General features: G+C 49.7%; 1 protein-coding gene across 1 annotated transcript; it reads right to left on the reverse strand.

The window, feature by feature from the left end:
* STIP1 (stress induced phosphoprotein 1) lies at positions 1–27,558 on the reverse strand. The gene is made up of 15 exons (XM_003353794.4): positions 27,250–27,558; positions 13,301–14,288; positions 10,160–10,369; positions 9,075–9,216; positions 8,780–8,921; positions 8,132–8,300; positions 6,647–6,773; positions 6,457–6,559; positions 6,083–6,203; positions 4,114–4,210; positions 3,854–3,978; positions 1,620–1,656; positions 1,305–1,408; positions 936–1,108; positions 1–493 (listed from the first exon to the last, which is right to left on the reverse strand). Exons 2-15 carry the CDS (start codon positions 13,307–13,309, stop codon positions 421–423), a joined length of 1,632 nt encoding a protein of 543 aa, XP_003353842.1. The 5' UTR covers positions 13,310–14,288; positions 27,250–27,558; the 3' UTR covers positions 1–420.

The following is a 27,681-nucleotide window of genomic DNA, read 5'->3' on the forward strand; positions in this document are numbered from 1 at the left end:
TTGTATAACCACGCCTGACTGGCTTGTTTTATTGGAGAAGAGGACGTGGAGTTAACAATGTGAGAACAGCTGGGACCTGAGGTTGGGAAGCACACCCTCCCCTCCCCATACAAGCCCACTGTCCCAAATAAAAAATAACCAACTATGGGAGAGCAGCTGAGACAGCGACTGGGGGCAGGGGAAGGAGACATGGAACTCGAGGGCAGCAGAAGAGACCATGCGTGTGCCGGGAGGGCCCAGAGGCAGCGGCTGCACGAGTAACGGAGTGTAAGTCTCTGCATCGTCCACAGGGGTCTGTATAAATATATAGCAGTTGTTCGCTTGTTTCCCCTCCTCTCCCTTCTGCTCCGTGCTGCGTGCCGCCGTCCCAGCTCCTCTTTCCACAGGAGGACGAAGGGAAGGGGGATGACGAACATGTCATCACCGAATTGCGATCAGACCCACGTCCATCAGCTTCTGGATCTTCTGCGCTATTACAGGATTCTTTAGGTGTCTGATAAAGAAGAGGCCAAGTTATTTGAAATGAGACTTTACCTAAAAAATTTACTTGCTCGCAGAGCAAGCTCCATTGCAAACCCTTGAGGCCACCAACAGGAGGTGGGGAAGGGGGAACTGTGAAGACCGCCCAGCAGAGAACCGCACAGGCCCCCTCTGCCGGCGCTGGGAACCTGGCCCGCCCCACTGCGCAGGAGTCCACAGACAACAGCTCTCAGCTGAGTGAGACCTTTCCCCCAGCAAAAGTGGCCTTCCCAACGAAGTGCTGGAGCCGTCATCACTAACGCTAGCTCACTACCACTGCCAACCTCCTGAATAAGAATTACACAGTAGACGTCCCCACCCAGCCCCATCATACTGCTGCCAACATGTGCCTCCCTCCCTGCTTTTGTCCGCCTTCTCCTGCTGAGGCTGCACACCCCGCCCCCAACCGGACTTACTCGCTGAGCGCCTGAGGGTCCTTCTGCATCTGTTCCAGGATGAGCCGCATGGCTGGGTCACTCATGATCTGCTGCACCTCAGGGTCGGCCATGGCCCGCCGCTTCACATCTTCCGGGCTGTCGTGTCGGTTGTACTGGGCCATCACGCAGCGCTGGTAACCGTCGGCGGCCTCCTGCATTTCAGCAAAGCCAAAAGGGGAGGGCGTTAGCACTGCCCGGCTCACTGCTGGCAAGGTAACCAACAGAAGCCACTGAGAAGGGGACGGACTACAGAGAATCGGGCGAGGAGGGGTGGGTGAAGGACACCGCAAAGACACAAAGGGGAGTGGCGGGTGGGGAGAGCTCGCCGAAGGCCAGACGCAGCCCCACCTTACAGTTGGCATCCAGGTCGAGCGCCTTCTGGTAGACGTCCATGGCTTTCGTGTAGTCTTTCATGGCTTCCAGGGCAGCTGCTTTCCGGGTATAGCCCTTGACTGTAGGCAGAGAGGGGAGCGGTGAGACATCACCCCAAACACACCTCTGAAGGCTGCTCTGCCACCCCTTTATCTCAACACCAGCATCCCCGGCCCAATGTGAGCTTGTAAACACGCAAGGTTCCAAAGACACAGGCAAAGAGCAGGCTCTCTCCTCCTCTCAATTCTCTGGCACATCAGGGACAGAGGAGCAGCCCAGAAAGGCACTTACTGAAGGTAGGTTCTAGCTGGATGCACTCCTCACAGTCCTAGGAAGGAAAGGCAAAAAAGAATTAGGCTTCTTCCTTCAGTCAAGTTACTTTAGAGCAGGTGGATTATTTGGAATTACAAATCTGACTGTTCACTCGCAGCCATCACAGAACATTCTACTTTTGACCCCAGTGCTCCCTAACCCCGGCATCTGGACAACTGACAGGAGCCTGGCACAAGGACAGCAGAGAAAGCAAGGTCAGCAGAGCCACCAGGGACGAGAGTCCAGACCGTGGACCATGGACTGTTCTGTGTTAGGACGAAGCGCCCGGACTCTTCAAAAGGCTGATGTTGTGGAGCGGGGGAGGGGGCGGGGAAACGACGACACAAAAGGTGGGAAAACCAGTTTGAGAAACTGAAGTGGACATGATCACCAGGTGACATGGATAGGCCTTGAGACTGACAACCTATTTTTCAGACAAACGGGGAAATCTGAATATACACACATAATAGATGACATTACCAATCTTAGTTTTGCTATTAGTAGGTGCTATTGTGGCTGGATGGAGAGTCACTTCAAGAGATATACTCTTGAATTTAGAGATCAAGTGCTAATAAAATACATCATTTCCTTTCACAAATGGTTCGGCAAAAATGTGCCAATGCTCACATGTGAGTGAAAGTGGTAAACACTTAAGTATTCTGTGTATTTTTGCCTGAAGTATCTTCAAAACATAAAATTATGGGGAAAAGAATGCTATGCGTGTAGTACGTGCACCGAAGCCTACGTCAAACTCTTCCCCCAAGAAGCTCCAAGGCCAGACGTGATTCCATTTACTCCCTCCTCCATCTGCAGCCTGGGAAAGTCCTGCTCCACCTCTAGGTGACTGATACTGTTTTGGTGCCTCTACATCAAGACAGTAGAGCATCAAACAAAACCATGAGAGCTCAGGTACTGCTGTCACTAGACAGAGAGCCACAGAAGTAGCTCCTCTAGGTGTCGGAAGAGCATCCATCCTACCCGACCACACTCGCTGCGCCGGAAGACAGCAGACCCATCAACTGGAGTAAGGAAGGATGGCAAAGCTGCTGTGGGAAATAGGGCAGCTCCTCAAAAGACACGGAGATAGTACTTCCACCAACGGACACAGTATCTGAGAATGGAAACCAGGGACTCGAACTCTATCTGTACACCCACGTTCACAGAAGCATTATTCAGAACAGCTGAAAAGTGGAAACCCAAGGTCCGTGGACAGACAGACTGACAAACAGGTGGCCTGTCCACACAGTGGACTGTAGCTCAGCCTTAAAAAAAGAAATGCTGGGGAGCTCCTATCGTGGCTCAGCAATAACAAACCTGACTAGAGTCCATGAGGACTCAGCTTCGATCCTTAAGGATCTGGCATTGCCATGAGCTGTGCTCTAGGTCACAAATGTAGCTTGGATCCTGCACTGCTGTGGCTGTGGTATAGGCCGGCAGTTGTGCATTGGCACATTTTTGCTGAACCATTTGTGAAAGGAAATGATGTATTTTAGCACTTGATCTCTAAATTCATGAGCATATCTCTTGAAGTGACTCTCCATCCAGCCACAATAGCACCTAATAATAGCAAAACTAAGATCTTCGACCCCTAGCCTGGGAACTTCCATATGCGACGGGTGTTGCCCTAAAAAGCCAAGACAAGGAAAGAAGAAATGCTGACACACACTACAACTCGAACCTTGAAAACATTACACTAAGTGACATAAGCCACATACAAAAAAGCCAAATATCGTATGATTCCACTTACAAGAGGTCCCCAGAGCAATCAGATTCAGAAGGAGAACAGTGGTTGCAGGAGCTCAGGTAGAAGGATGGGGAGTTAAGTGTTTAGAAGGCACGGAGCTTCCATTTAGGAAGATGAAAAAGTCCTGGAGATGGACAGTGGTGACAACTGCACAACAATGTGAAGATACTTAACGACGCTCAAATGTACAATTAAAATGTTCAAAAAGCAGAACAAAAGAAAAACGCGTGGAAGGGCAATGGGAGGGAAAAGGACCCACTTTCCCACAGTGCTGACCACGAACAGTCCACAGGCCAGGATGGGGTTGACACAGGCCCTGCTATTTTTACAAGCCTCACACATGTACAACCACTGAGTCAAAATCAAGGCAGGAGTATCAAGCTGATGTTGACGAAAACATGGAAAGAGAAAAAGCACACTCCTTATGTACAAGTTACCAGATCGGCTGCTCTATGTCCCACAGCCTCACCTTGAGCGCCAGTTGGAACTCCAAGAGTTTGGTGTAGCAGGCAGCTCGATTGCTGTATAATTTGGCATCTTTTGGGTTCCGTTTGATGGCTTCTGTATAATGCTTCATGGCCTGGGGATAATCCCCTGAACAAGGAAAAGAAGAACTTAAAAGCAGCCAAAGCCACCCTCCCGCACTAGGGCTGCCCCCGGCAGCCGAAGCACAGGGAGCCCAGCCACACCACGCTTATTGGAGAGGCCCATCATCCGCGCTGGAGTTACCTTTCTGAAAACATTCATTGCCTTTGTTCTTCTCCTCCAAGGCCAGGTCAGGGTTTATGTAGGCCAGTCGCTCTTGCTCCTTTAGGATTTTCTCTGCCTAAGAAAAATTAATTCTTGGAATAGTCATTTAAACTTTCACAGACATTAACTCTTGTGCTAAAAAAAGCCTAATTAAAATTGTAACTTTCAGAGTACTACTGGCAAGACTGAATTTTTGGTTTAAAAGTTTTACACTGTGGGATGGAAATCCTATGAAATCAGACTGTTATGATCATTATACAACTACAGATGTGATAAATTCATTTAAGTAATAAAAAAAATGAAAAAAATAAAATAAAAAAAATAAAAATTTTACACTCCTTACAAACACTATATATAAAGCAAATAAGCTACAAAGACAACACTGTACAGCACAAGGAATACAGCCAATATTTTATAATTTTATGAAGTACGATCTATAAGTTTTGTATCACTAAGCTGTATGCCTGAAACTAATACATACATACATACACACACACATATATATACATATGTCTTTTTAGGGCTACACCCACGGCATATGGAGTTTCCCAGGCTAGGGGTCGAATCAGGGCTGCAGCTGCCAGCCCAAGCCACAGCCACCGCCACCAGCAGATCCAAGCCACGTCTTCGATCTACACCATGGCTCAAGGTAACGTGGGATCCTTAACCCACTGAGTAAGGTCAGGGATCAAACTGGCAACATCATGGTTCCTAGCTGGATTTGTTCTGCTGTGCCACAACAGGAACTCCTGCCTGAAACTAATATTGTAAATTTTCTGTATCTCCATTTAAAAAACTTTCTCCTCACTATCTATCAAGGTATACAGAGAAGAAAATGACATTCACTTGGTACAAAGATATGTCCTATGTATAAACGGTGTGTTAATAGGTCAAATAATTTTCAGACCAATCTTTTTGTGAATAAAATCACTCCCCCACACACAATTTGGTTGCACAAAGTAAGAAAAATATATAATTTTTCTTTTTTTGAAAAATCTTAAGTTGAGTTCCTGTTGTGGCTCAGCAGTAATAAACCCAACCAGTAACCACTAGGATGTGGGTTTGATCCCTGGCCTCACTCAGTGGGTTAAGGATCTGCCGTTGCCATGAGCTGTGGTGTAGGCCAGCAGCTGCAGCTCCAATTCACCCCCCCTAGCCTGGCAACTTCCATATGCTCCAAGAGCAGCCCTAAAGAGACCAAAAAAAAAGAGAAGAAGGAAAAGCTCAGGTCATAACAACCACCACAACGCTGTCAGTGCACTGATCCTCACCACTTTGGGGCCTGTAACTGCAGAATGCAGAAGTTCCCATTCCTAAGCCAGGGATTGAAACTGTGCCACGGCAAGGACAATGCTGGATTCTTAACCCACTGGGCCACCAGGGAACCCCAGTCAATAGAATATTTGAGAGCAAAACGTTGGCTGACAGAGGAGGACAGCAGTGGAAGTCCTGCTGTGGCACAGTGACATGAGCAGTGTCTCTGGAGCACTGGGATGCAGTTCGATCCCTGGCCTGACACAGGGGGTAAGGATCTGATGTTGCCACAGCTGCCTCTTACACCGCAACTACGGTATCTGATCTCTGGCCTAGGAATTCCTTATGCCGCAAAGCAGACACAAAAGAAAAAGAGACAGTGGGAAAAAATGGGTTATTCTCTATACATCGTCTTTATTAAGTGAAAAGGGCAGCATCATATAAAATGACCAAAGACAACACTTAAAAAACCTGACGTTCATTATTAAATAATCGTTAACGATGATACATAAAACATGAAATAACAAAACACCCTTATTCCCTACCTACCTGTTGACATTTCTTGTAATTCAAGGTTTTTTATTGACTCAGAAAAATTTAATCACGAGTGTTTAATATCCCACAATGAGATTATCATGCAATAATTCTCTCCCTGCAAGACAGCCCTCACATGGCAAAGACTTTATCCACTCACCTGTTGGCACTTCTTAAGCACATCTGGAGTTCGGTGCTCTGCCAGAGACTTATTGTAGAAATGGATGGCATCCTTGTACTTTTCTTCTTTGAAGTAGGAGTTGCCAATTCGAGCATAAGCTCTGACAGAAACAAAAGGGGAAAGAATTTGCTCATAAGGGCAGAAGAGACAAGGTCCATCCCTGCGGAGAACATCTGCAACCAACTGAACAGAAGGCCCAGAACACTGCCCGGGCATCACGCCCTCCCAACACCTCCTGTCCTGGCTCCCGCAGCCTCCTTCCAGCCCAAGGTTAACAGAGCAGCTTGTGCGCCTCCCCGGGCAGACACAGCACCCTGCACACCACTCCAAGCACTCCGGGAGCCCCAGCGTACTTGGCAATCTGGCGGTAGTCCTCTCGGTTCTCTCGTCCCACCTCGATGGCCTTCTCACAGAGCTCCCGGCATTTACCGTAGTCGCCCTTTTCGAAGTACACGGCTGCCAGGCAGGAGGGTCAAGGAAGAGTCAGTCCTCGCCTCCTCCAGGACCACCCAACAACTCCCGTGCCCGCGGCCTGGGCCTCACCTGCTTGGTTGGTCATGTAAGTCATGTTGGTGGGGTCCAGGTCCTTGGCTCGGTCGTAGTGTTTCAAGGCCGTGTCAAAGTCCTTCTTCTTATAGGCTTCGTTCCCCAGCTCCTTCTCTTTCAGGGCCTAGATGAGGGGCGGAAGACGGGAGCACTAAGCACGCCTCACCCGGACGGCAGAGCGCGAGAGCCCTGGCATCCCAGTGCCACACAGCACGCGGCAGCACCGAGTCTACCGAAGCAGGTTCTCCATGCCCAGCACGCTCTCGCCCAGCCAGCGAGAGATTTCAGACCGTGAAGTCCCAGCTGTTAGGAAGAGAAGTCAAAGAGTTTCACCCCTGCTTCCTCTGACTCGCCCTATTCCACCTATCTCTTCATCTGCCAGAAATGAGCGCTTCTTCAGGGGAGAGGAAATCCCTTCAACCTGAAATCCCTTCAGAAAGGACAGTACAGCTCTGCGCTAGGTCTCGTTCTGAGGCTCAGCAAGTCTGGGTTGTCATGTGCTGTCTCTGGGTCTCGGCTGTCAGGGAACAGCAGCAGAGGGGGGAGGAGAGGGGCAGGGGGGCTGTCCTGGTGGCAGGAGTCTTCAGCAGAGCGCACTACCACCCACATTGTACGTAGGGCCTTTTTCCAGCCTGGAGACACTGTGAACAACCAACGCACTTATCCGTTTAGAGGGACTAAATTTGGCAACAATCTGCTGTTCCCATTTATAAAGGAAATAAAAACGTTCAGACATGTGCCTTCTGCTCTGGAAGACAATGCTGCTAAATGGACACCTTTCAATTATACACTGTGTCCAACCAGGAAACAGAGGCCTAAAGGCTGACAAACAACATTCTTCTGGATCATGGCAAGGAGAGGGGTTGCGCTCAACTTAACTGGCTGGCCCTGGCCAACATCCATACCACCAGAACCACGGCGGCCGTGGGCCTGTGGACAGGTAGCTCCTACTGCCCAAGACTTCTTGAGACACACAATTCCCATGACATTGCTTGTTACATGGACCTTCCTGATATACTGACCACTATTTATTCATTTATTTTTGGCTTTTTAGGTCATACCTGCGGCATATGGAGATTTCCAGGCTAGGGGTCTAATCAGAGCTACAGCTGCCAGCCTACGCCAGAGCCTCAGCAATGTGGGGTCTGAGCCGCATCTTCGACCTACACCACAGCTCACACCACCACCAGATCCTTAACCCACTGATCGGGGCCAGGGATCGAACCCACAACCTCACGGTTCCTAGTCAGGTTCACCTCCGCTGCGCCACGATGGGAACTCTTACGTTGACCGTTTTAATTAACGGTAACAAGCTTGGCACATACTAAGCACTCAAAAAATGATTACAGCCATTCCAGGTCTATAGATGGTCTCGCCCGACACACGTTTCCACCCGAGCAAGCTGTTTCTGAATGTATGACGGTAAAGAGTATCTAAAAGAGAGGGGAAGGGGGGAAGAAAGAGAGGGAGAGGGAGAGCGACCTGCTTCTTATTCTCTGGAAGATCTTCTTCCATGGGCTCTGGCTTGGGCTCCTTTTTGGGAGGAGGTGGCGGTGGAGGTGTTGCAACTTCCTCCTCCTCATCCATGCTGCCCAGGTCGACTCCAAGGAGGACGCTCAGAGTAGTCATGATCCGAGGATCTTGCAGTTTCCTAGTATTGGTTTAAAAAAAAAAAAAAGGTGTACTTCTTGAGACCAGCAGATACACAGAGGAAACAAATTATAGATACGCTTTGTCTGCTCTCAGGAGTCAGAGGGATTCAGATAGTCACAGATACCAGAACAAGACTGAGAGAGACATCCTTTCACCCCAGGTTTCCTCTCCAATATACCAACAGAGAGGGTGGGGCCCGTGTGCACAGAAGGGCGGGGTTCTGCTAGGTCAGCGTGTAGGACAGCAGAGAGGAGGCAGGCGAGGATTAGAACAAACATGCTGGATTACTGTGTCTCCTCGATCCTTTCTAGAAATACAAATAAATAAAACCCAACACACTCCTAATGTTCCTTGGGAAGAAAGCAAAGGCAGAGACCCCCGGTCTGAATGAGGGAACTCCCCGCCACAGAATCCCAGGAAGAAAAAGCACAACGTGCCTGTCCATTTCCAGAGACAAACCGTGCTGCCTTGACTTACGTGCCCAGGTCCGACGGCTTGTTTCGCAGCTGCTCTATCAGTTCCCGGTAGGAAGGATCGGCGAGCAGAGCCTTTGTCCTGGGATCGCTCTCCAACTTCTGGTACAGATTCGGCATGTTGAAAGGATTCATGAACTTCCTCTCTGTTCCAAATAAAGGAAAGCGCTCTTACCAGTCAGTCAGTTACCACGCCCCACACTCTACTAGACCAACCCTGGGGAAAGAGCCTCAAGATCAACGCCATTTAAAAAATAACCCTGGGAAAAGAAAAGAACCACAAAGGACACAGTGCACACCTGCCAATCGGGCCTCCATATTCTGCAAACCTTCTTTGAGCTGAGGGTTGTTTGCTTCATGTTTTAAACCTTCCTCATACGTTCGCTTGGCTTCTTCAAATCGGTTTAAGAACTCAAGAGCCGCTGCTTTTCGGGAATAGCCCTTAAACCAGCAAAAAGACACACAAAACAAAATAAAGGACACTTAGAGGTAAATTCCAAAGACGAACCCCACAGACCCTATTTTACACTTCACGGAAAATATGGAGATTCACGTGTGGGCCAGAGGAAAAACAGGACGAGGACACAAGAGCAGCATCTGCCCATCCTGCCAGAGATCTGAGGCACAGAGCCTCCCCACCTCAGTGTTGTCAGATGACTTTAGGTATGGTCGGTTTCTTTGGTAGCTTTTTTTCTTTTCTGGCTGCCCCGTGGCATATCGGGTTCCTGGGCCAAAGCGGCAGCAATGCTGAATCCTTTAACCTACTGTGCCAAGCCGGGGATTGAACCTACATCTTAGCATTGCAGAAATGCTACTGATCCCAGTGCCACAGTGGGAACTCCTTTTTTTTTTTTTCCTCTTTTGGCCTCACCACGGCATATGGAAGTCCCTGGGCCAGGGGTTGAATATGAGCTGCAGCAATGCCAGATCCTTAACCCACTGCACTACAGCGGGAACTCCAGTACCATTTTCTCAGTAGTACAAGAAGCAAGACATGTCTTGACAATTGATGGCACCTCAGATTTGATGAAATAGGCCGTCACTCTGAGAAACAACGTTCTCAAACAGCGAGGAGGACTGGGGGAGGGGGTCAATCAACTGTAAGTCTTGGGATAGGCAACTAGGCAGACCAGAAGAATCAGTATTCAAGAAATGCCCCACTTTGAAAAACTTATGGTTACCAAAGGAGGCAGGATGGGGGAGAGGGGAGGGATGGACTGGGGGTTTGGGATGGAAATGCTGTGCTGACGGTTGTAGAACTATAAATAAAATTCATTGAGGAGAGATAAAAAAAAAAAAACCCCAAGACACAAGAACTGCCCCGAAGTTGCCCCCAAAGGAGTCTGCTGGGTGTCTGAGGAGCCCCAGCTCACGCACAGCTTACCTTGCCCCAGTCAGGCTTTAGGTCGACGGTTTTGCAGCCATCCTCGTAAGCCTTCTGATAGTCTCCTTTCTTGGCATAGGCTGCGGAGCGATTGCTGTAGAGCACATGGTTCTGGGGGTCTAACTTAATGGCTTCAGAGTAGCACTGTAACGCGTCGTCGATGTTGCCGGCACTCAGGGCCTTGTTGCCCTTCTCTTTTAGCTCATTTACCTGAGGAGGAGGAGCCAATACAGTTTCTCTCCATAACGGGCTACTTCAGGCCCAACTTTTTAGTGACACCCATTTGTTTTGGCAGCTGTCGACAGACAGGTTACTCCATGGACCAGGAAAGAAAAACCACAGATTAACTAATTTACGTGACCCAGCTTTGCTAAGGAAAAAAATCAAATAACCGGGAAGAAGCTGCCTGACACTGCTCTTGGCCGGCTCCCATGTGGATTGATTGGTAAGACGTCCAGCCGCTCTTCTGAGCCTTCACTTGGACCTGACGAAGCTACTTCAGGACATACCCGTGAGCTCCTTTTGCGGAAAAATAAATTCATTTGCCCCACACATTTCCAGAGTTCAAATGATAACCCGGACACAGGGCTAGTTAGTCCTCACAGGAAGAGACAACCCGGGAGGAAGTCTGAGTGCCAGGAGAGAGGCTCCAGCAATCAGCCTGCAGGATGGCGCTTTGAGGAGCATCAAGACGCTCACCTGTGATCAGAGAACAATCTAGTTCCATTTACAGGTGTGGTAATACTTCACAACACAGTAGATTACAGCTATTCCTTAATGAGTAAAGAAAAGCTAGGGAAAAACATCAGTTTTTGCCATGCTTAAATATATTGCCAAAACAATGGATGAGGTATAAAAAAACCCCCACCATTTGTGGTTCAATCCTCTATCCTTCCAAATGTTCACAACAGCAGGCTCTTCACCAAAAGGTTGAAGTGAAGCAGACCTTGGCCATATCACAATAGGGTCTTCTCCTGACCAGGGAACCCCCCCAGAGGGGCAGGCCATCCCTCGAATGCACCCACACCTTGTGAGATGAAGCTGTGTCACTCAAGTTACTAAGTCATTCTTTCCTGCTATCTATCATCTGCCCAGTGTACTGACACTAGAAAGAACTGTTATGAGAAATGGCTCTGAAAACCCGAGGCACACCACTCTGGAACCCCATCAACCAGACAGATCTTAGGAAACTTTTTAGCGGGAAAAAGAAAGAGACCGAAAAATTTGGCAAGCAAGGGATAAAAATCTTACAAGCCCAGGATGCAGGCCAGAAGGCAAAAAGTTAAAAAATTCAACTAGTGCCATGAAGCAGCTGAGAAGAGCTTGGCTGGTGACTTTCCTGCCTATGCCCCCCAATGTTTTCCAAACTGAGCACCATCTGCAAGGTCAGGAAAGCAAGTCTGTAGGTCATAACCAGCACTTCGAAAGAGCTGATCAACAGAGAACACCAAAATGGGGCACACGATAAGAATGATTATTTTACTGAACATGTTATATGTGACTACTGGGACAAATCTGAAAAATGCATCACTGCGAGATCTATATGGAAGCTACTTAGCTTAAAAAATACAATTCTAGACACCCAAATCTGTCCAACTCGAGTATTTCCCAAAACCAAAACGTGGATCCCCGAAAATGAAAACAAAAAGTAGTTATGTGTAAGTGGGTGCAAGAGAGCAGGCTATTGACACATCTGGAGTAAAAACGCTATCTGTACAACGATCATTGTAAACGTGCAGCTCTGAGTCGAGTCACACACTCACTCCCAGGCTATCTACGTGTGTTCTTCTACAACGGGCAATGTCATTAAAAAAATTCTCTATTTTGATAGTCACCAGAGGAGACCTTTTCTTAAATTTAACACAGTAACGTGTTTTCCACATCAGACCCGTTTGTCTACATCACAGCCTATTTAATCCCAAACAAATTACCAGGAGGGCACAAAACGTTAATTAAATTCTTAATCTCCACTTCCGTCTTTGAAAATTTAGCAAAGAGGCTCCAGGTTAAGCTAAAGAGCAACAGCTACACTAGCTCGAAAGGTCTGGCTTTGTAGATCAAAAACCCAAGCTGTTTTCTTTGGCCCCCAGATCCATCATTCCAACTCAATAACAGCTTCTAGTTGAATAAAAAAACCTCTTTAGGCTTTTCACAACCTTTGGGCCCCAGAGAGTATAATTAAGTCACTGAAAGCAACCAGCAGCTTCCAACTCAGCCCCCCAATAATGCTGAGGGGATGAGGGGAGCCAAGTAACTTACTTCTTGCTCCTTACCTATGTATTTCAAGTTTTCTACAGAGACTAACTCCTTGTGTAACTAGAAACCGACCTTTTAGAAGCTTGAATTCTCAGTTATAACCAAAAAAAACCCCAAACAAACAAACAAACAAAACCAAAACCCAAACCCACAAGGAGGAGAACGGGCGGCACACAGACATGTAAAACACTGGCAAAGACGGAATTCATTCCAAGGGCTTTTGCTGCACCCTCCCCTTTCCAGCAGAAGGCAAATTAGTTGGCCTGCTGCACATCCTACCCTCACTCTGCATTCTTCCATCTCGGCCTTTTCAGATGCAGAGAAGTAGAACTCTCCCCAACTGATTCCTAAGTGCCTCAGCTGCTTACAGGGTATTCTCGTCCCTGCTCCCTGCATTCCTCCAAGTTAACTCGGGCCAAGTCTTGGTCGGCAATCTCCCGTCTCCCTTCCAAATGACCTGATCATCCTTCCTGCCTCTCGCAAGGCCCCTCGCCCAGCTCCATCCTTCCCAGTGCCGCGGGCGCCAGCGCCCCGCTCAGCTTAAACCCACTTCACGGGAGGCCTCCGGTTCCTGGCCGCGGTCCCTCTTCCTGCCGCGGGCCGGACTTACGCCGAACTGATGACTCCCCTACCCCTCCTCGCCGAGTCGGGAGACCACGGGAGCTGAGGAGCCCTGGCGCTCCCCGCGGCCAGGCCTCACTCTCCACGGCCAGGCCTTGCTCCCCACCCGCCGCGGCTCTCACTCTCTTGCTGCCCCGACTACTAGGCCGCCCCGGCCCGAGCCCCAAACCCAGCCGCCCCGATCGGGTGCCCGCCTCGCTCCTCCACCCGGCCACGGCCGGTCCCCGAGCGGCCCCAGGCCTCAGCCCACCCCTCCCCCTTCACCTGCTCCATAGTCCGGCCCGGAACCCCGTTGAATAGACTCCGTCTGCTCCGCGTTCCCAACCGCACGCGCCGCCTTCTGGAACCTACTAGAAGCTGCCGGGACCCCCAGATCCCGCCCCTTCCTCGCCGGCTCACTGGTCGTGCTCCTCTGGGGGACTTTCTGAGCTTTTCTACTATTGGCTTGAAGTCTAGCCCATCATCTTTGCTTCTCTCTCATTGGGCCTGGAGAGTAATCCCCGCAGCCCTGCCTCCCCCGCGCCTCGGGATTGGGTTCTCCCCGACAAGCCCCACCCATCTTTGGCTCTACGATTGGAGGGAGGGGTGGACCTCTGCGACTATTATTGGTCGCTTGGTCCGCCAGTCGTAGCCGCGCTAGCCGCACCCATTGGTCCTGTTCTTTCTGGAAATTTCCACGTCTCCCATTGGGCTGACGGACTCCCTGACAGAACCGCCTTCAGGTTAAAAAAAATTTCAATTGGGCGGTGAGTTGCAGACACCTTGCTATGATAGGTTTAAATGGCTGCCCTTCAGAGAGCTTGGTGGGGTGTCACTGCAGTCTTGGTCTCTGAGAGTTAGAGGTCCCAGCCATCCTCTGCTGCGAGCGAGGCTGCAGGAGCTCCGGGCCGCCTCTGGCCTCTCTTGGCGGAGGGGGCGGCGGCGAGTCCAGCTGAGGCTGTTCGTTTTTCCGAGGCGGCCGACAGCCCTGGCCCTTCGCCCGTGCATCGAGCTCGGGGGTCCTAGCCGGTGGGGGGCTGGGGGGTTGTGGCCGTTTGGGTGGGCCTCAGGAGGGCTTCCCGGATCCCGCCCTTGTGTTCTGCGTTTTCCAAAATCCCGCGAGGTGGCGAGGGCACTGGGCTTTGGTAGGACAGGCCTGCGATCTCACCGCGGCGGTGCCGTGGATGGAGACGCGCACCCTCTCTGAGCCGCTTGGGTAGAGAGGGGTTGGTAATCCGGATCCTGAAATCTCAGCGAGGGGCAGGGCAGGTGCCTGGAGAGAAGAGAAAGGGTATAGGCCTTGAGAAGTTTTTTGTTTTAATTTTGTGTCTTTTTAGCGCCGCACCCGCAGCATATGGAGATTCCCAGGCTAGGGGGTCAAATCAGAACTGTAGCTGCCGGCCTACACCACAGCCACAGCAACGGTGGGATCCGAACCGCGTTTGTGACCTACACCACGGCTCAGGGCAACACTGGATCCTTAACCCACTGAACGAGGCCAGGGATGGAACTTGCGTCCTCGTGGATGCTAGTCAGGTTCCTTAACCGCTGAGCCAGGATGGGAACTCCCCTTGAAAAGTTATTTTTCGCCCTGGACCAATGTGTGTGGTTAAGGGAACAAAGCTGCATAACTGGGGTCTGGCGGGAGCTTGGATGAGAGTCTTGGACCCTGCTGTGACATTTATTTTGTACCCCTTTCTGGTTAATGCTCTTCCTTCCCAGGGTTTTAACTGCTCTCTATGCCAATAGCTTGTCTCCTCAGCTTCCTCTTCCCTCCCAGCCGTCTGACCCATCTTGGCACTGAAGCCAAGGTCACTGCAGGTCTGCATGCCTGATAACCCCCACCCCCTCAAAAGCTCTTGGGGGATTTTAGATTGGGACTTGGCCTTGGCTTATCTGATACGGCAGGCCTACTTTTCCCAGCTCTTCTTTCCCATCTTCCACTTTCAGCACCGCACTGACATGTCTCTTCCTTGAACTAGGTGGGTTCCTTCACTCCAGGCCTGCCTGCAAGATGTTTCCTCTGCTGGCACCCCCACTTCCACCAACCTGCCAGGGTAACATCTTTTTTGGTCTTTCGGGCTGAGGTGAGCTGTCAAGGTTCCTTCCTGACCTGCCCCCAACATGTCATTTACTCTCATAACATCACAGGCTACACATGTGTCCAGTCACATTAAACCAGTGGCTTGGCTACCCGTACAACATTTTGTAAGGCCCACGACCAGCCTTATGTTTGTTTTCCTTTATCTTTGTTTTCCAGGTGCATTGTACAGTGTCTAGCCCGTAGAAGGCAATTATTAATCCATCAAACAAGCCGCATCTTTGACTTACAGTACAGCTCATGGCAGCGCCAATCCTTAACCCACTGAGAGGCCAGGGATCCAACCTGTATCTTTGTGGATACTAGTCGGGTTCATTACCACTGAGCCACATCAGGAATTCCCAAGAAACCTTCATATTAGAGTAGTTGTGAGGATTGAATGATTTGATATTTATAACATACTGAGAACAGTGTTTGACAACAGACTAAATACTATATGCATTTGTTAAATAAAAATAAATGCACATGGAATTCCTCTTGTTGCTCAACAGGTTAAGAACCTGTGTAAGTGTGGGTACTGGGGAGATGCAGTGAGCAATACTGGCAAGAATCACTGTTTTTGTAGTGCTCTTTCTAGTGAGAGATGAACTGAAGTCTGGTGTGCCTGCAGTAGGGAAAGGATTAAAGGGGCACTGGGCAAGGAGGGTGCTGTTGTATTTCCAGTAAGAGACCAGATCAAACCCCAGTGAGGAGCTAATGTTTTGAGGGGAAAAAAAAAAAAATCTGACTGCTTAAAGGCGTAAGATTCATGGAAAACCTAGGGAAGAACCTTGTAGTCGGAGGGAACAGCAAATGCAGTGGCCAGTGGGTGGCCAGAATGGCAGGAGCCTGGCAAGGTTGGGAGAGGGTGCTGAGAGGAGGCAGTACCAGGTCCTGCAGGATGGGAGGCCACTCTCTTCACTTTGAACATTCCAACAGGTTTTAAGCAGAAAAGTGACGTGATCTGACTGAGTTGTGTCGGTGAAGAGGACAAAGGCAGAGGGGGCCTCTTAGGCTGTTGCAGGTGCCAAGAGTGCTGTGGTGGTCCCATGGGCCAGGGTGGGAGCAGAGGAAGTGAGAGAGGTTAGATTCTGGATGCATTTTGGAGGAGCCACCAGGATCTGTTGACACAGCATGAAGGCAGGGGGTGACTCCGAGGCTCTTGGCCTCTTAGTCACCTAAGTCAAAACTGTCAACAAGATTTTTCATTTCTTCTTGGCACTGTCTCCAGACCACCACACTCCTGTCAGCCCCCTGCTGCCCCCACCCCAGCTCTTCCTTCACCTCTGGAGGCCTTTCCTTTTGAGGCCTTCCGTCACTGCCCCCCACCCCCCGCCCCCACCTCCCCAGCCTCTTTGGGCTTCTTTCCCATCCCTCCCTCTGTGTGACTTGGTCTCTGCTCCCACATCTTTTTTAATAGTTCTGTGTGTGGCACATGACTCTGGGTACAGGGGCTTAACAGTGAACACGGCAGTCCACAGATGCAGCTTCTGCAGTGTGGACCTTGTCTTCTAGAGGAAGAGACAAATCCTACTGAAACTCAGCTTCATGACTTCCTTAGCCTCTGTGAAGGTTAACCTCTCTTGGCTTCCGTTGCTTTCATTTTATTTATTTATTTATTTATTTATTGGCCAAGCTGGCACCATGCAGAAGTTCCCGGGCCAGGGATCAAACCATGTGCCACGGCTATAACCAAGCCACAGTGGTGACAACACAGGGTCCTTAACCTCTTGAGCCACCCAAGAACTCCCAATTGCTTTCATTTTAAAATGCTCATGAGAAACTTTTTTTTTTTTTGGTTTTTACGGCCACACCCATGGCATATAGAAGTTCCCAGGCTAGGGTTGCAACTGCCGGCCCACACCACAGTCACAGCCACACCAGATCCAAGCCACATCTTTGACTTACAGTACAGCTCATGGCAACGCCAGATCCTTAACCCACTGAGAGGCCAGGGATCCAACCTGTGTCTTTGTGGATACTAGTCGGGTTCATTACCACTGAGCCACATCAGGAATCCCCAAGAAACCTTCAATATTAGAGTAGTTGTGAGGATTGAATGATTTGATATTTATAACATACTGAGAAGAGTGTTTGACAACAGACTAAATACTATATGCATTTGTTAAATAAAAATAAATGCACATGGAATTCCTCTTGTTGCTCAAGAGATTAAGAACCCAACTAGCATCCATGAGGATTTGGGTTCGATCTCTGGCCTTGCTCAGTGTTAAGGATCTCACATTGCTGTGGCTGTATCCTAGGCCTCAGCTGCAGCTCTGATTCAACCCCTACCCTGGGACCTTCCATATGCCACAGGTGGGGCCCTAACAAGAAAAAAAACACAAATGAAGGTAATTCATAGCACTATGAAGAAAACAAAAAACACAGGATGAAGAGCTAAGAGGAAAGAGTTCCCATTGTGGCTCAGTGGGTTACATACTAGTATCCATGAGCATGGGGGTTCAATCCCTGGCCTCGCTCAGTGGGTTAAGGATCCAGGGTGCTATGAGCTGTGGTATAGGTCGCAGGCACACCTCAGATCCAGAGTTGCTGTGGCATAGGCTGGCAGCTGCAGCTGCAGTTCGACCCCTAGCCTGGGACCTTCCATATGCTGCGGGTGTGGCCATAAAAAGCAAAAAAAGAGTTAACAGGGAGGCGGGGAAGGAGCACCTGAGGTGGGTGGTCAGTGAAGGCCCCTTAGACTTGGAATTATGAGAAGCCTATCAGAGACAGCGTTCCAGACAGGGCAGCAGAAAATGCAAAGGCCCTGAGGCTGAAACAAGTTTGGAATTTCCAAGGAACCCAAAGAATTTTTTATGCTCTAGTGTCCTTGTCTGTGAGTGAAGAGGATGAAGTGCCGATGACGGCCCAAGGTTACTGTGAGGGTTAAAACGGCCCACGCTGAAGGCTTGTCAGACCTGCAACAAAAGTTTGAGAAAAGAAACAGGGAAATTAAAAAAAAAAAAGTATGGAGCTTTAGAAAGGGTGCAAATGAGGGACCCCGAGGCTTAAGCTTATTTGGTGTCATGGTAAAGCCTCTTCTGAACATTCAGAAATGTTAGCTCTTAGCATTTTCATCAACTCAGGCTTCTCCAAATCCCCACTGGTACTTGGAGCCCTCCTGAGGGAGGCAGTGATGTAGGCCAGCTGGCCGGTGTCCCCTCCCCAGATCCCTGGAACTCAAGCAGAAGCTGCTCCCCAGCGGGCGTCCAGGCCCATGCGATGTGTGTCGCTTCCAGAGTGACTCATGCTGCTATTTCCGTGCTACTGCTCTCAAGGTGGGAGCAAAATGGCAAGCGCTGCGTTTGGAGTCAACTCTGCAGCCAGAGATCCAGCAGCAAATAGTTGACCTGAAGGGGTCACCCAGTGCAGCCACATTCTCTGCAGAGCAAATCCCCAGTTTTAAAGTTCTCCCAACAGCAGGAAAAAAGAAACAGCTGGAGCTCATGAAACTCAGCACAGGAGGGAGGAGTGGGGGTTGGGGAAGGGGTGTGGTACAGAATTCTGGGGTGTGTACAACGTGGAATTTTGTTTTCATAAGAACTTCCACTATTGGAGTGGGAATTTAAGGCAACTCGAGTTTCCTTCTGCAAGGGAGAGTGAAGCTCCACTCTGGGTTCTGAGAAACTCCTCAAGAGTGTCTTCATTGCCCGACTTTCAGTTACCCAGTCACATGGAATCCAAGTCTTGACTAGTGGGAAAAGCCTAGGGGAGAATAAAGTGCCGTGGAGTTGTGCTCAATTCAGTGAGCTCACCAAGAGCCGGTAACTGCCAGATACTTCAAGGAATAAAATGGTGGTCTTTTTTTTTTCTTTCTTTTTCTTAATCTTTTTTAGGGCCAAACCCAGGGGATATGGAAGTTCCCCAGAATGATGGTAATTATTATCTGATAATTATTCGTCAGAGAGCCCCAGAGCCCAGTCCAGGGCCTCACCATCCACACGCCCTCCCGGGGTGATCTCAGCCAGTCTTGGGGCTATAAATCCCACAGCGGAGGACTCCCGCATTTCTAGCTTCAGGTCGGAGCTCGCTCCTGAGTTCCAAACTTGTCTACCCAGCTGCCTCCTTGACGTCTCCACCTGGATGGCAGATGAACTTCCTGACATGTTCAAGCTCCCAGTAGTCTCTCCTGAAGCTGTTTCTCCCCTGACTTCCCTCTCATCAGTGGCCTCCTTATTCTTGGGTTGGTTCAGGCTGAACACTTTGGAGGCATCCTTGACTCTCTTTCATAACCACGTTCAGTTCACCAGCAAATTCTGTCAGCTGGACATGGACCCCTCTGCAGGTCCCCCGCCATCTCCTGGCTTTGGGAAGGGGACAGGAATGTTGGCTCCCTGAGGGTCAGAGGGGACCCTAGCTGGTATGCCAGGACATATCCCATGAGAGGTGCGGGGGTGGGAGATGAAAGAGCTGCTGTGTCTGGGTGAGTCCAGTGAGGACACCGATGCCACCAGGACAGATTAACCCTCCTCCCGAGATTTAGGGCACCCCACGCCATGCCAGTTCAGGACCACCTGACAGAGAAGGGCTTCTGGTTGTACCTGAGATACAACTTGACAGCTGGGTAGGATGGGGGCTTGGAGTCAGAATGAGATGATACCAAATCAGTGGTTCTCAACCAGGTGGTTTTTGTCCCCAGAGGACATTTGGCAATGTCTGGAGACATTTTTGGTTGTCACAACTCAGGGGTAGCTGTGCTACAGAGGCCACTGATGCCGCTCTGAACATCCTACAATACACAGCACAGCTCCCGACGATTACTTGGGGCAAATGTAAACAGAACTGAGGCTCAGAAATCCTGGTCTGAGGAAATGTAGAATGTGTTTCTTGCACACCTGAGCTTGGTTGAGACTTGAGAATGAAACCTGTTATATAACAAGATGATTTAAATTGACGGCACCACAGGAGTTCCCACTGTGGTGCATGGGTTAATAATCCCACCGTCTCTGGGGCGTTGCTGGTTCCATCCACGGCCTGGCGCAGTGGGGTAGGGATCCGGCGTTGCTGCAGCTGTGGTTTAGGTCAAAGATGCGGTTCAGTTTCGATCCCTGGCCTGGTGACCTCATATGCCTCAGGTGCAGCCAAAAAAGGAAAAAGATGACCACTATACATAATATGCACCTAATACCAAGAAGGGCTGTCAACGTGCACTGTGGGACACCCCTCCTATTGGAAGGTAATGGGGCTATGTCCCCCCCCCGCAATTTGATGGGCTCTGGGACTACTTTGAGCAATAGAATACAGAGGAGGGGAGTTCCTTTTGTGGTGCGGTGGAAGCGAATCCGACTAGGAACCATGAGGTTGCAGGTTTGATCCCTGGCCTCACTCAGTGGTTAAGGATCTGGCGTTGCCATGAGCTGTGGTGTAGGTTGCAGACGTGGCTCGGATCCTGTGTTGCTGTGGTGTAGGCCAGCAGCTATAGCTCTGATTTGACCCCTAGCCTGGGAACCTCCATATGCTGTGTACGGCCCTAAAAAGCAAAGCAAAAAAACAAAAAAACAAAAAACAAAAAAACCTTGGAGGTGGCACTTTGCCAGTTTCCAAGCTTATAAAACTGGAGCTTCCACTCTTTTGGGACACTCGCTTTTAGAATTCTGTGCTGCCATGTGAGAAGTCTGCCCGAGGCCACAATATTGCAAGGAAGCCCAAGCTGGCCACCTGGAGAGCCCTGGTTGTTCCCACATCTCAGCTCAGAAGGAAAGCCGTCCTGGACCCTCAAGCCCAGCTTAGTCTCCCATTGAAGGTCACTGTGTGACCTAGTGGAGGCCACATGGAGCAAAAGAAACACCCAGCTGAGCTCTGACCAAATTCCTGACCCACAAAATCATGAGATGCTGAAAGTTTTCAGCCATTAAAACAAAGTAGCTTAGGATACTAGTTTGTTACACAGCAGTAGATAACCAGACCGGTCACCCCCAAGGGTTTTTCTGTGCTTTCCTCTTGCCTGTTCACGGTGATAAACTCCTCCCCAGTGCTGCCCTGACCGCTTGTCCAAGAGCCGTTGTCTGTAATGCTCTACTTAGGTGCCAAAGGCTGCTCTTTCAAGTCAGCTCATCCACAGACTTGATCAGCACCCCAGAGTTCCCTCCCTATGGAATCCAAATCCCAGTAGGTCCTGTTTCCCTCTCTGCTTCTCCCCCCTTTCTCCACCTCCGCTGCTGCAGCCAGTCTGGCCTTTGTGGCCCTCCCTAGGGAGGGGTACTGTGTTAGTTTGCCAGGGCTGCCATAACTAAATACCACAGATTTGGTGGCTTAAACCAGAGAAATTCGTTTTCTCACAGTTCTGGAAGTCCGAGATCAAGGCGCTGGCAGATCTGGTTTCTTCTGAGGCCTCCCCCCTTGGCTTCCGGGCAGCTACCTTCTCCCTGGGTCCCCATGTGGTCTTTTCTCTGTGCAGACACCCATCCCTGGTTATGTGTGTCCAGCTTTCCTCTTCTTTGAAGGAGACCAGGCAGGCTCTATCAGGGACCACCGTAAGGGCCTTGTTTAACTTAATCACCCCTTTAAGGACTGTCTCCAAATGATGTCCCCTTCTGAGGTGTTGAGAGTTGGGAATTCAACATACCAATCTGAGAGGAAAATAGTTCAGCCCATAACAGGGCCTTCCATGGTTTTCCTTTCTTTTTTTGGTGGGGGGTTCTTGCCCGCAGCGTGCAAAAGTTCTGGGCCAGGGATCAAACCTGCACCACAGCAGTGACAGTGCCGATCCTTAACCCACTGTACCACCTGGGAACATCTCACGTTTTATTATGTTGTTAAAATATATTACAATGGACACCACTGTCTGAGGGTTTTGTATCCTAACCCAGAGCATCTGCCTCCTTCCCAGGCCTTCTCTGAAGTTAGCTCCTTCCCCTGAGGAAGGCAGCGTGAGCCTCTCCAGACCATTGGCCAGATACTCACACCCACCCCGAGAGGAAGCAGATGGCGGGGCCTCTGCTAGCCAGGCCTGATTTATAGCCACATAAACATTCTGGACGTTTACTACCTTGCAATCCATCCTTCCCCTTCACACCCCTCAATATAATACCTACACAATATTGGCCATTGAAACAGACAGTAAAGTGAAACACAGACAGGTGATAAAGTAAAAAATGAAAAAGGCATCACAACCTGGAGGGAGGGGGGTGCAAAACTGTGATCCCACATTAGGGGCCTGGGAGGTGCAGAGGATCGTCTGCCCGGACGGGGCAGTAAAGATGGCAAGGGAGTTCCCGTTGTGGCTCAGTGGTAACGAGCCCAACTAATATCCGTGAGGACGAGGGTTTGATCCCTGGCCTTGCTCACTGGGTTAAGGATCCAGTGCTACTGTGAGCTGTGGTATAAATTGCAGATTCGGCTCAGATCCCAAGTTGCTGGGCTGTGGTGTAGGCGGCAGCTGTGGCTCTGATTCAACCTGGGAACTTACATATCTGCACGCGTGGCCTAAAAAGACAAGAAAGGATGGAAAGAAGAAAGATGGCAGGGTAAAATGGGGTATTGCTGAAACATGAAAGACTCAGGAAACAATAATGCATTGGGCTTTAAAGTCAAGCCCCTGCAGAGAGGAGGGCCCTCTGGGGTTCCTTTAGATCTGGTAGTTCTCCTGATTTCTGCTCTGGTCTTAAAATTCAGACCAGAAGCAGGAAACCCTCACTGTATTGTGATCTCACAGCTCGCTGCACTTCAGCCCTGCTGAGATGGTGAATCTACTCCTCTGGGTAGTTTTGTAACCCTGAAAAGTGCGGAAGCCAGCAAAGCAAACCCAGAATCTTGGTACCAGCTTAGGAAGAAGTTTTGTAATCATGTTCTAAAATCCGATGTTTTTTTTTTGTTTTTTGCTTTTTAGGGTCAACCTGCAGCATATGGAGGTTCCCAGGCTAGGGGTCAAATTGGAGCTACATCTGCCAGCTGATGCCACAGCTACATCAGATCCGAGCTGTGTTTGCAACCTACTTCACAGCTCAATAGCAACGCTATTCTTAACCCACTGAGCAAGGCCAAGGATTGAACTCGAAACCTCATGGTTCCTAGTCAGATTCAGTTCCGCACAGGAACTCCCCAAGTGTTTTAAGTTGATTTGTGATTTTAATGAGAGAGGGGGGAGACAGCCTACAGTGACGGCTTTAATAACACCTCTGATTTCTGTAGGCCTGCCCTTTGCGTTGGGATTTGGCAGCTCCTCCCAAAAGAAATGGAATCTCTTTTTCAATTCCTGCATTCTGGGCTGGCTTGTGACACGCACTGAATCCTGTGACTGTGTGAACTGTGCAACAGAACCTGTGATGCAGAGTGACTTCCAAGTTAGGCCTCAAGAGGCACTTTGCAGCCTCTGCTGTCACCCTCTTGGACTGGGGCCTTGAGGTCCGCAGGTTACAAAGATGTCCAGTCTGGCGTAGTGGAGGCCACGCGAAGCAGAACCAAAGGGTCTCGCTGACAGCCAGCACCAACTGCCCGTCACATGAGTGAGGTGGTCCAGGGCCCTCAGCCCCAGTCGGGTGGTCAGATGACTGGCCACAGGTGTGACCCAGACAAGACCAGCAGATGAATCTTCCAGCTCATCCCAGCCCAAACTGCTGATTCAGAGGCCTGGTTGTTATTTTAGGCTAGTACATTTTCGGTGGTTTATTAGGCAGCAGTAAATAACTGGGACAGTATAAAAAGACCTAAGTTCATAAGCAGCATTTGAGTATTTAGGAGAACTTATTTACTATATTTATAAGTTTAATCTACTTGTGTATGGGAATTAGTAATGATTATAAAAAAAATATGCTTGGCTTGGGAGGGGCTGGATAAGGTGGGAAATGAAGGGGTCTTCACCCCCTGTTCCCTCCCTGTTTGTAAAGAAAAATGAACAACAAAAAAAATATGCCTGTTAAATGTGTAAGTCTCTTCTGCTGAGAGTGTGAGGCGTTTGAGAGGACTAGTTATTTCCTTTTTTTTTTTGTCTTTTTAGGGCCACACCTGAGGCACATGGAAGTTCCCAGGCTAGGGGCTGAATTGGTGCTGTAGCTGCTGGTCTGCACTGCCGCTCATGACAATACCGGATCTTTGACCCACTGATCGAATGTGTGTGCTCACAGGTACTAGTCGGGTTTGCTACCCATGAGCCACGACGGGAACTCCCAGGACAAGTTATTTCAACTCTGTAGAATGCAGTTTAAAATCTATTAAAGAATTTAATTACCTAAGTTTGTAACTGGCGTTCATTTTTAGAATTTAATCTGTTGAACCTGTGAGTTAATTAAATATTCACCAAAGACTAAATGAAGGTAGTTGTTCTTATGTTTATACAAAAATCAGATTTATAAATAGAAAACTAGATTTGCAAGTTGCATTTGGATGTTTAAGAAAAACTAGTTTTTAAATTTATAATTTTAATAAATACAGTGTTAATTTAAACACAGGCAGTAGCAGCTAGCTTTTCTCTGTATGAAAGCCCCTCTCCAGCATTAAAAATCCTCAACAGATAACACCGGCTATTATGGCCCCACCTAAAATTCAGCATTCCATAGACTTTTCCACCATTTGGCTTCTGTGGGTCCCTTGGCCTGGAATGCTCCTGACACACACATTTTTGGTAGGCAAAATTTTACCTTTTCTAAAAGGTCCAGCTGAGAGAGTTCCCTTGTGGTGCAGCAGGTTAAGGATCTGGTGTTGTCATTTCTATGCCTTGGATTGCTTCTATGGTGTGGGTTCGATCCCTGGCCTGGGAACTTCCACAAGCCTCAGGTGAGGCCAAAAATATATAAGTAAATAAAAGGTTCAGGGCTGAAACTCTGTGAAGAGGTCCTGCCTTGCCAAGTCAGAACCATACCTCCCTGCCTAGACCCATCTGAGTGTGGGGCCCAGTCTCTCTTTAGACCAGAACTTGGTGGGCTATGGCTGGGGCCTTCTCCATCCTGACTGCTGTGTGAGAACAGAGCTAAATCCTGGCAAAAAGAAACGGGAGTTCCCATAGTGGCTCAGTGGAAACAAATCTAATATCCATGAGGACGTGGGTTCGATCTCTGGCATTAAGGATGGGATCTTTAAGTGGGTTAAGGATCTGGCATTGCCATGAGCTGTGGTGTCGGTTGCAGATGTGGTTTGGATCTGGCATGGCTGTGGCATAGCAGGCTGGCAGCTGCAGCTCTGATTAGCCCCCTAGCCTGGGAATGTCCATGTGCCGTGGATGTGGCCCTAAAAAGCAAAAAAAAAAAAAAAAGCATCCGGTGTTGGCACTGCTGTGGCTCTGGTTACAGCTGTGGTGTGGGTTTAGCCCCTGGCCTGGAAACTTCTGCATGCTGCAGGTGTGGCCAAAAAAAAAAAAAAAAAAAAGAAAGAAAAACAGACAAACCAACTCAGATGCCCAGGATGTCCAGGGTGATTCAATGGCCTAGCCTTGGGAGACGAATTTCAGACCATACAGAAGGCAGCCTCCTGATAGGCACTGAGAGTTTCTACTGCCGGGTTCCCTGCTTCTCCTTGTCCTCCTCCCTAGACTTTGCCAGGAAGGGTGTAGTAAGTAGAATAACGACCCCCAAAGATGTCTGCATCCTAATCCCCGGAGCCTGTAAATATGCTGCCTTACGGGCAAAAGGGAGTTAAGGGCATAGATGGCATTAAGGTTGCTAATCAGCGGAGTTTAAGTGGGGAGATGATCCTGGATTATCCTGGTGAATTCACCGTAATCGCACAGGTCCTTGAAAAATGCAAGAGGGAAGCAGAAGCAAGTCAGAGGGAAAAGCCACTAGGGAAGACTGGTCTGAGTTATGCGACACTGCTGGCTTTGAAGATGGAGGAAGAGGGCCGAGAGTCGAAGAAGGGGGGTGGTCTCTGGAAGCTGGTGCTGACACCGTGATTTTAGCTCAGTGAGACTCAGCTCAGACTTCTAACCTACAGAACTTTAGGAAAATGAATTTTGTTTGTTCTTTAAGCTGCTAAATTTATGATAATTTGTTATAGCAACAATAGGAAACTCAAACACAGGGTCACCCACATGCTTCATTGCCTGAATCAGTTACATCTGCCTAATGACTTTCCAGACCACAGATGGGAACCAAACAACCTTGAGCTCAGCCTGGGCTCTGACCCTCAAAGGCCGTGTTGGCCTTGAGCCAGTCCTGGCTTCTTATCTGTGCTCTGGGGCAGTGCTGCCTCGCCAGGAACACATATTGAGTTAAGAAAGGGAGAGCAAATGGTTGTAGAGGGCTTATCTTGGCAAGGGCTGGTACCTCGTACCCTGTGGGTGGTTGCTGTCCTGGATGCAGTTGGCAAGGCCCTTCTTACACGGCTGAGTTACTGGAGAAGCAACAAGTGGCTTCCTGTCCCCTGGTTTATGATGGTCCCTCTCTACCCTCCCTCCCAGGGCTGATCACTGTCTACCTCCCGGTCTACAGGTCTGCTGCTGATCCTTTCTTGGGAACCATGGTGACGTCAGCTGCATCCACAGGGGGCTGTTCTGTGATCCTCCCTGCAGTCCTGTCCAGGGTTCCTGCTACACAGCACCAGAGAGGCCAGGTACACAGAAGCAGGTCTGCAACCAGCTAGACCTGAACTATGTCTTCCTCCTAATTTTTTTTTTTTAATTGTCTTTATAAGGCTGCACCAGAGGCATATGGAGGTTCCTGGGTTAGGGGTCGAATCGGAGCTGTAGCTGCCGGCCTACACACAGCAACGCTGGATCCTTAACCCACTGAGCAAGGCCAGGGATGGAACCTGCGTTCTCATGGATACTAGTTAGATTCGTTTCCGCTGAGCCACATCAGGAAATCCTTCCTCCTAATTTACAGCCCAAGAAGCAAGTCACAAGGGTAAGAGTGAGCAGAGCTGGTACTAAAACCTTCTCTGGAACCCTGGCTCCTTGTCCCAGGTTTTAAAAATATGCACTATTATATTTATCCAATAATAAAATGGTATAGAAAGACAATGTATTTTAAAAATCTACCTTTACAGTCCTTGTAAGAAATTAGGAAAAATATGAAGAAAAAAATCATCCCAATTCTTCCACCCAAGAACGCTCTTGGAGCTCTAGTTTTTTGCCTTCAAATTCCAAGATTTCCAGCTTTGCCTCCTCAGCTGCTCTAGCTTTGGTTCCAGCCGCGGCCCCGCGCGGCCCCGCGCATCTCTGCCCCTGGGGCTAAGAGGCAGCCGCTCAGCGGCCTGGGGAAAGTTGCCCAACCGGACATACCTGTTCGTGCCACTCGTCACCTTCCCAGGGCCGCTTGGGACCCGCGGCTCTCAGGAACTGGGGACAGGGTGGGGCCGCTTGACCCCTGGGGAGCTGCGCTCGGCTCTGTACCGAGGGGCGGAGGGGGGCCGGGGTCGCGCGCGGGAGGCGCCTCGGCCCAGGAAGTTGGCGGTGGCTGGGCCAATCCCGAAAGAGCGCACGGCTGCCGGCGACCCTCCGAGAGCAGGGCTTGCGTGCGGCTCGACCCACGCAGGCCCAGGCGGGGCGCGCACGTGTGTATAGGAGTGTGCGGGCCCCTCCGGCGGCCGGGACTACAAGTTCCAGGGTGCCCAGCGGCGCGCCCGGGTTTTCTGGCCGCGCGGCTCGCTGGCTCCCGAGCAGGTCGCCGCGGGCTGGCACGAGCCACCCGGTCCCCGTGTAAATAAGGGAGAG

The sequence above is a fragment of the Sus scrofa genome, chromosome 2 (assembly GCF_000003025.6).
Source record: "Sus scrofa isolate TJ Tabasco breed Duroc chromosome 2, Sscrofa11.1, whole genome shotgun sequence".
Lineage (NCBI taxonomy): Eukaryota > Metazoa > Chordata > Mammalia > Artiodactyla > Suidae > Sus > Sus scrofa.

What these genes read in the sequence shown, in the direction of transcription:
- STIP1 (XM_003353794.4), bottom strand. An exon ending in TTCCAGAGAATAAGAAGCAG is followed by an intron (nt 6,774 to 8,131) that starts GTCGCTCTCCCT and finishes CCCCTCATCTAG; the next exon opens with GCCCTGAAAGAGAAGGAGCT. An exon ending in TGCTTAAGAAGTGCCAACAG is followed by an intron (nt 4,211 to 6,082) that starts GTGAGTGGATAA and finishes AATTTTTCTTAG; the next exon opens with GCAGAGAAAATCCTAAAGGA.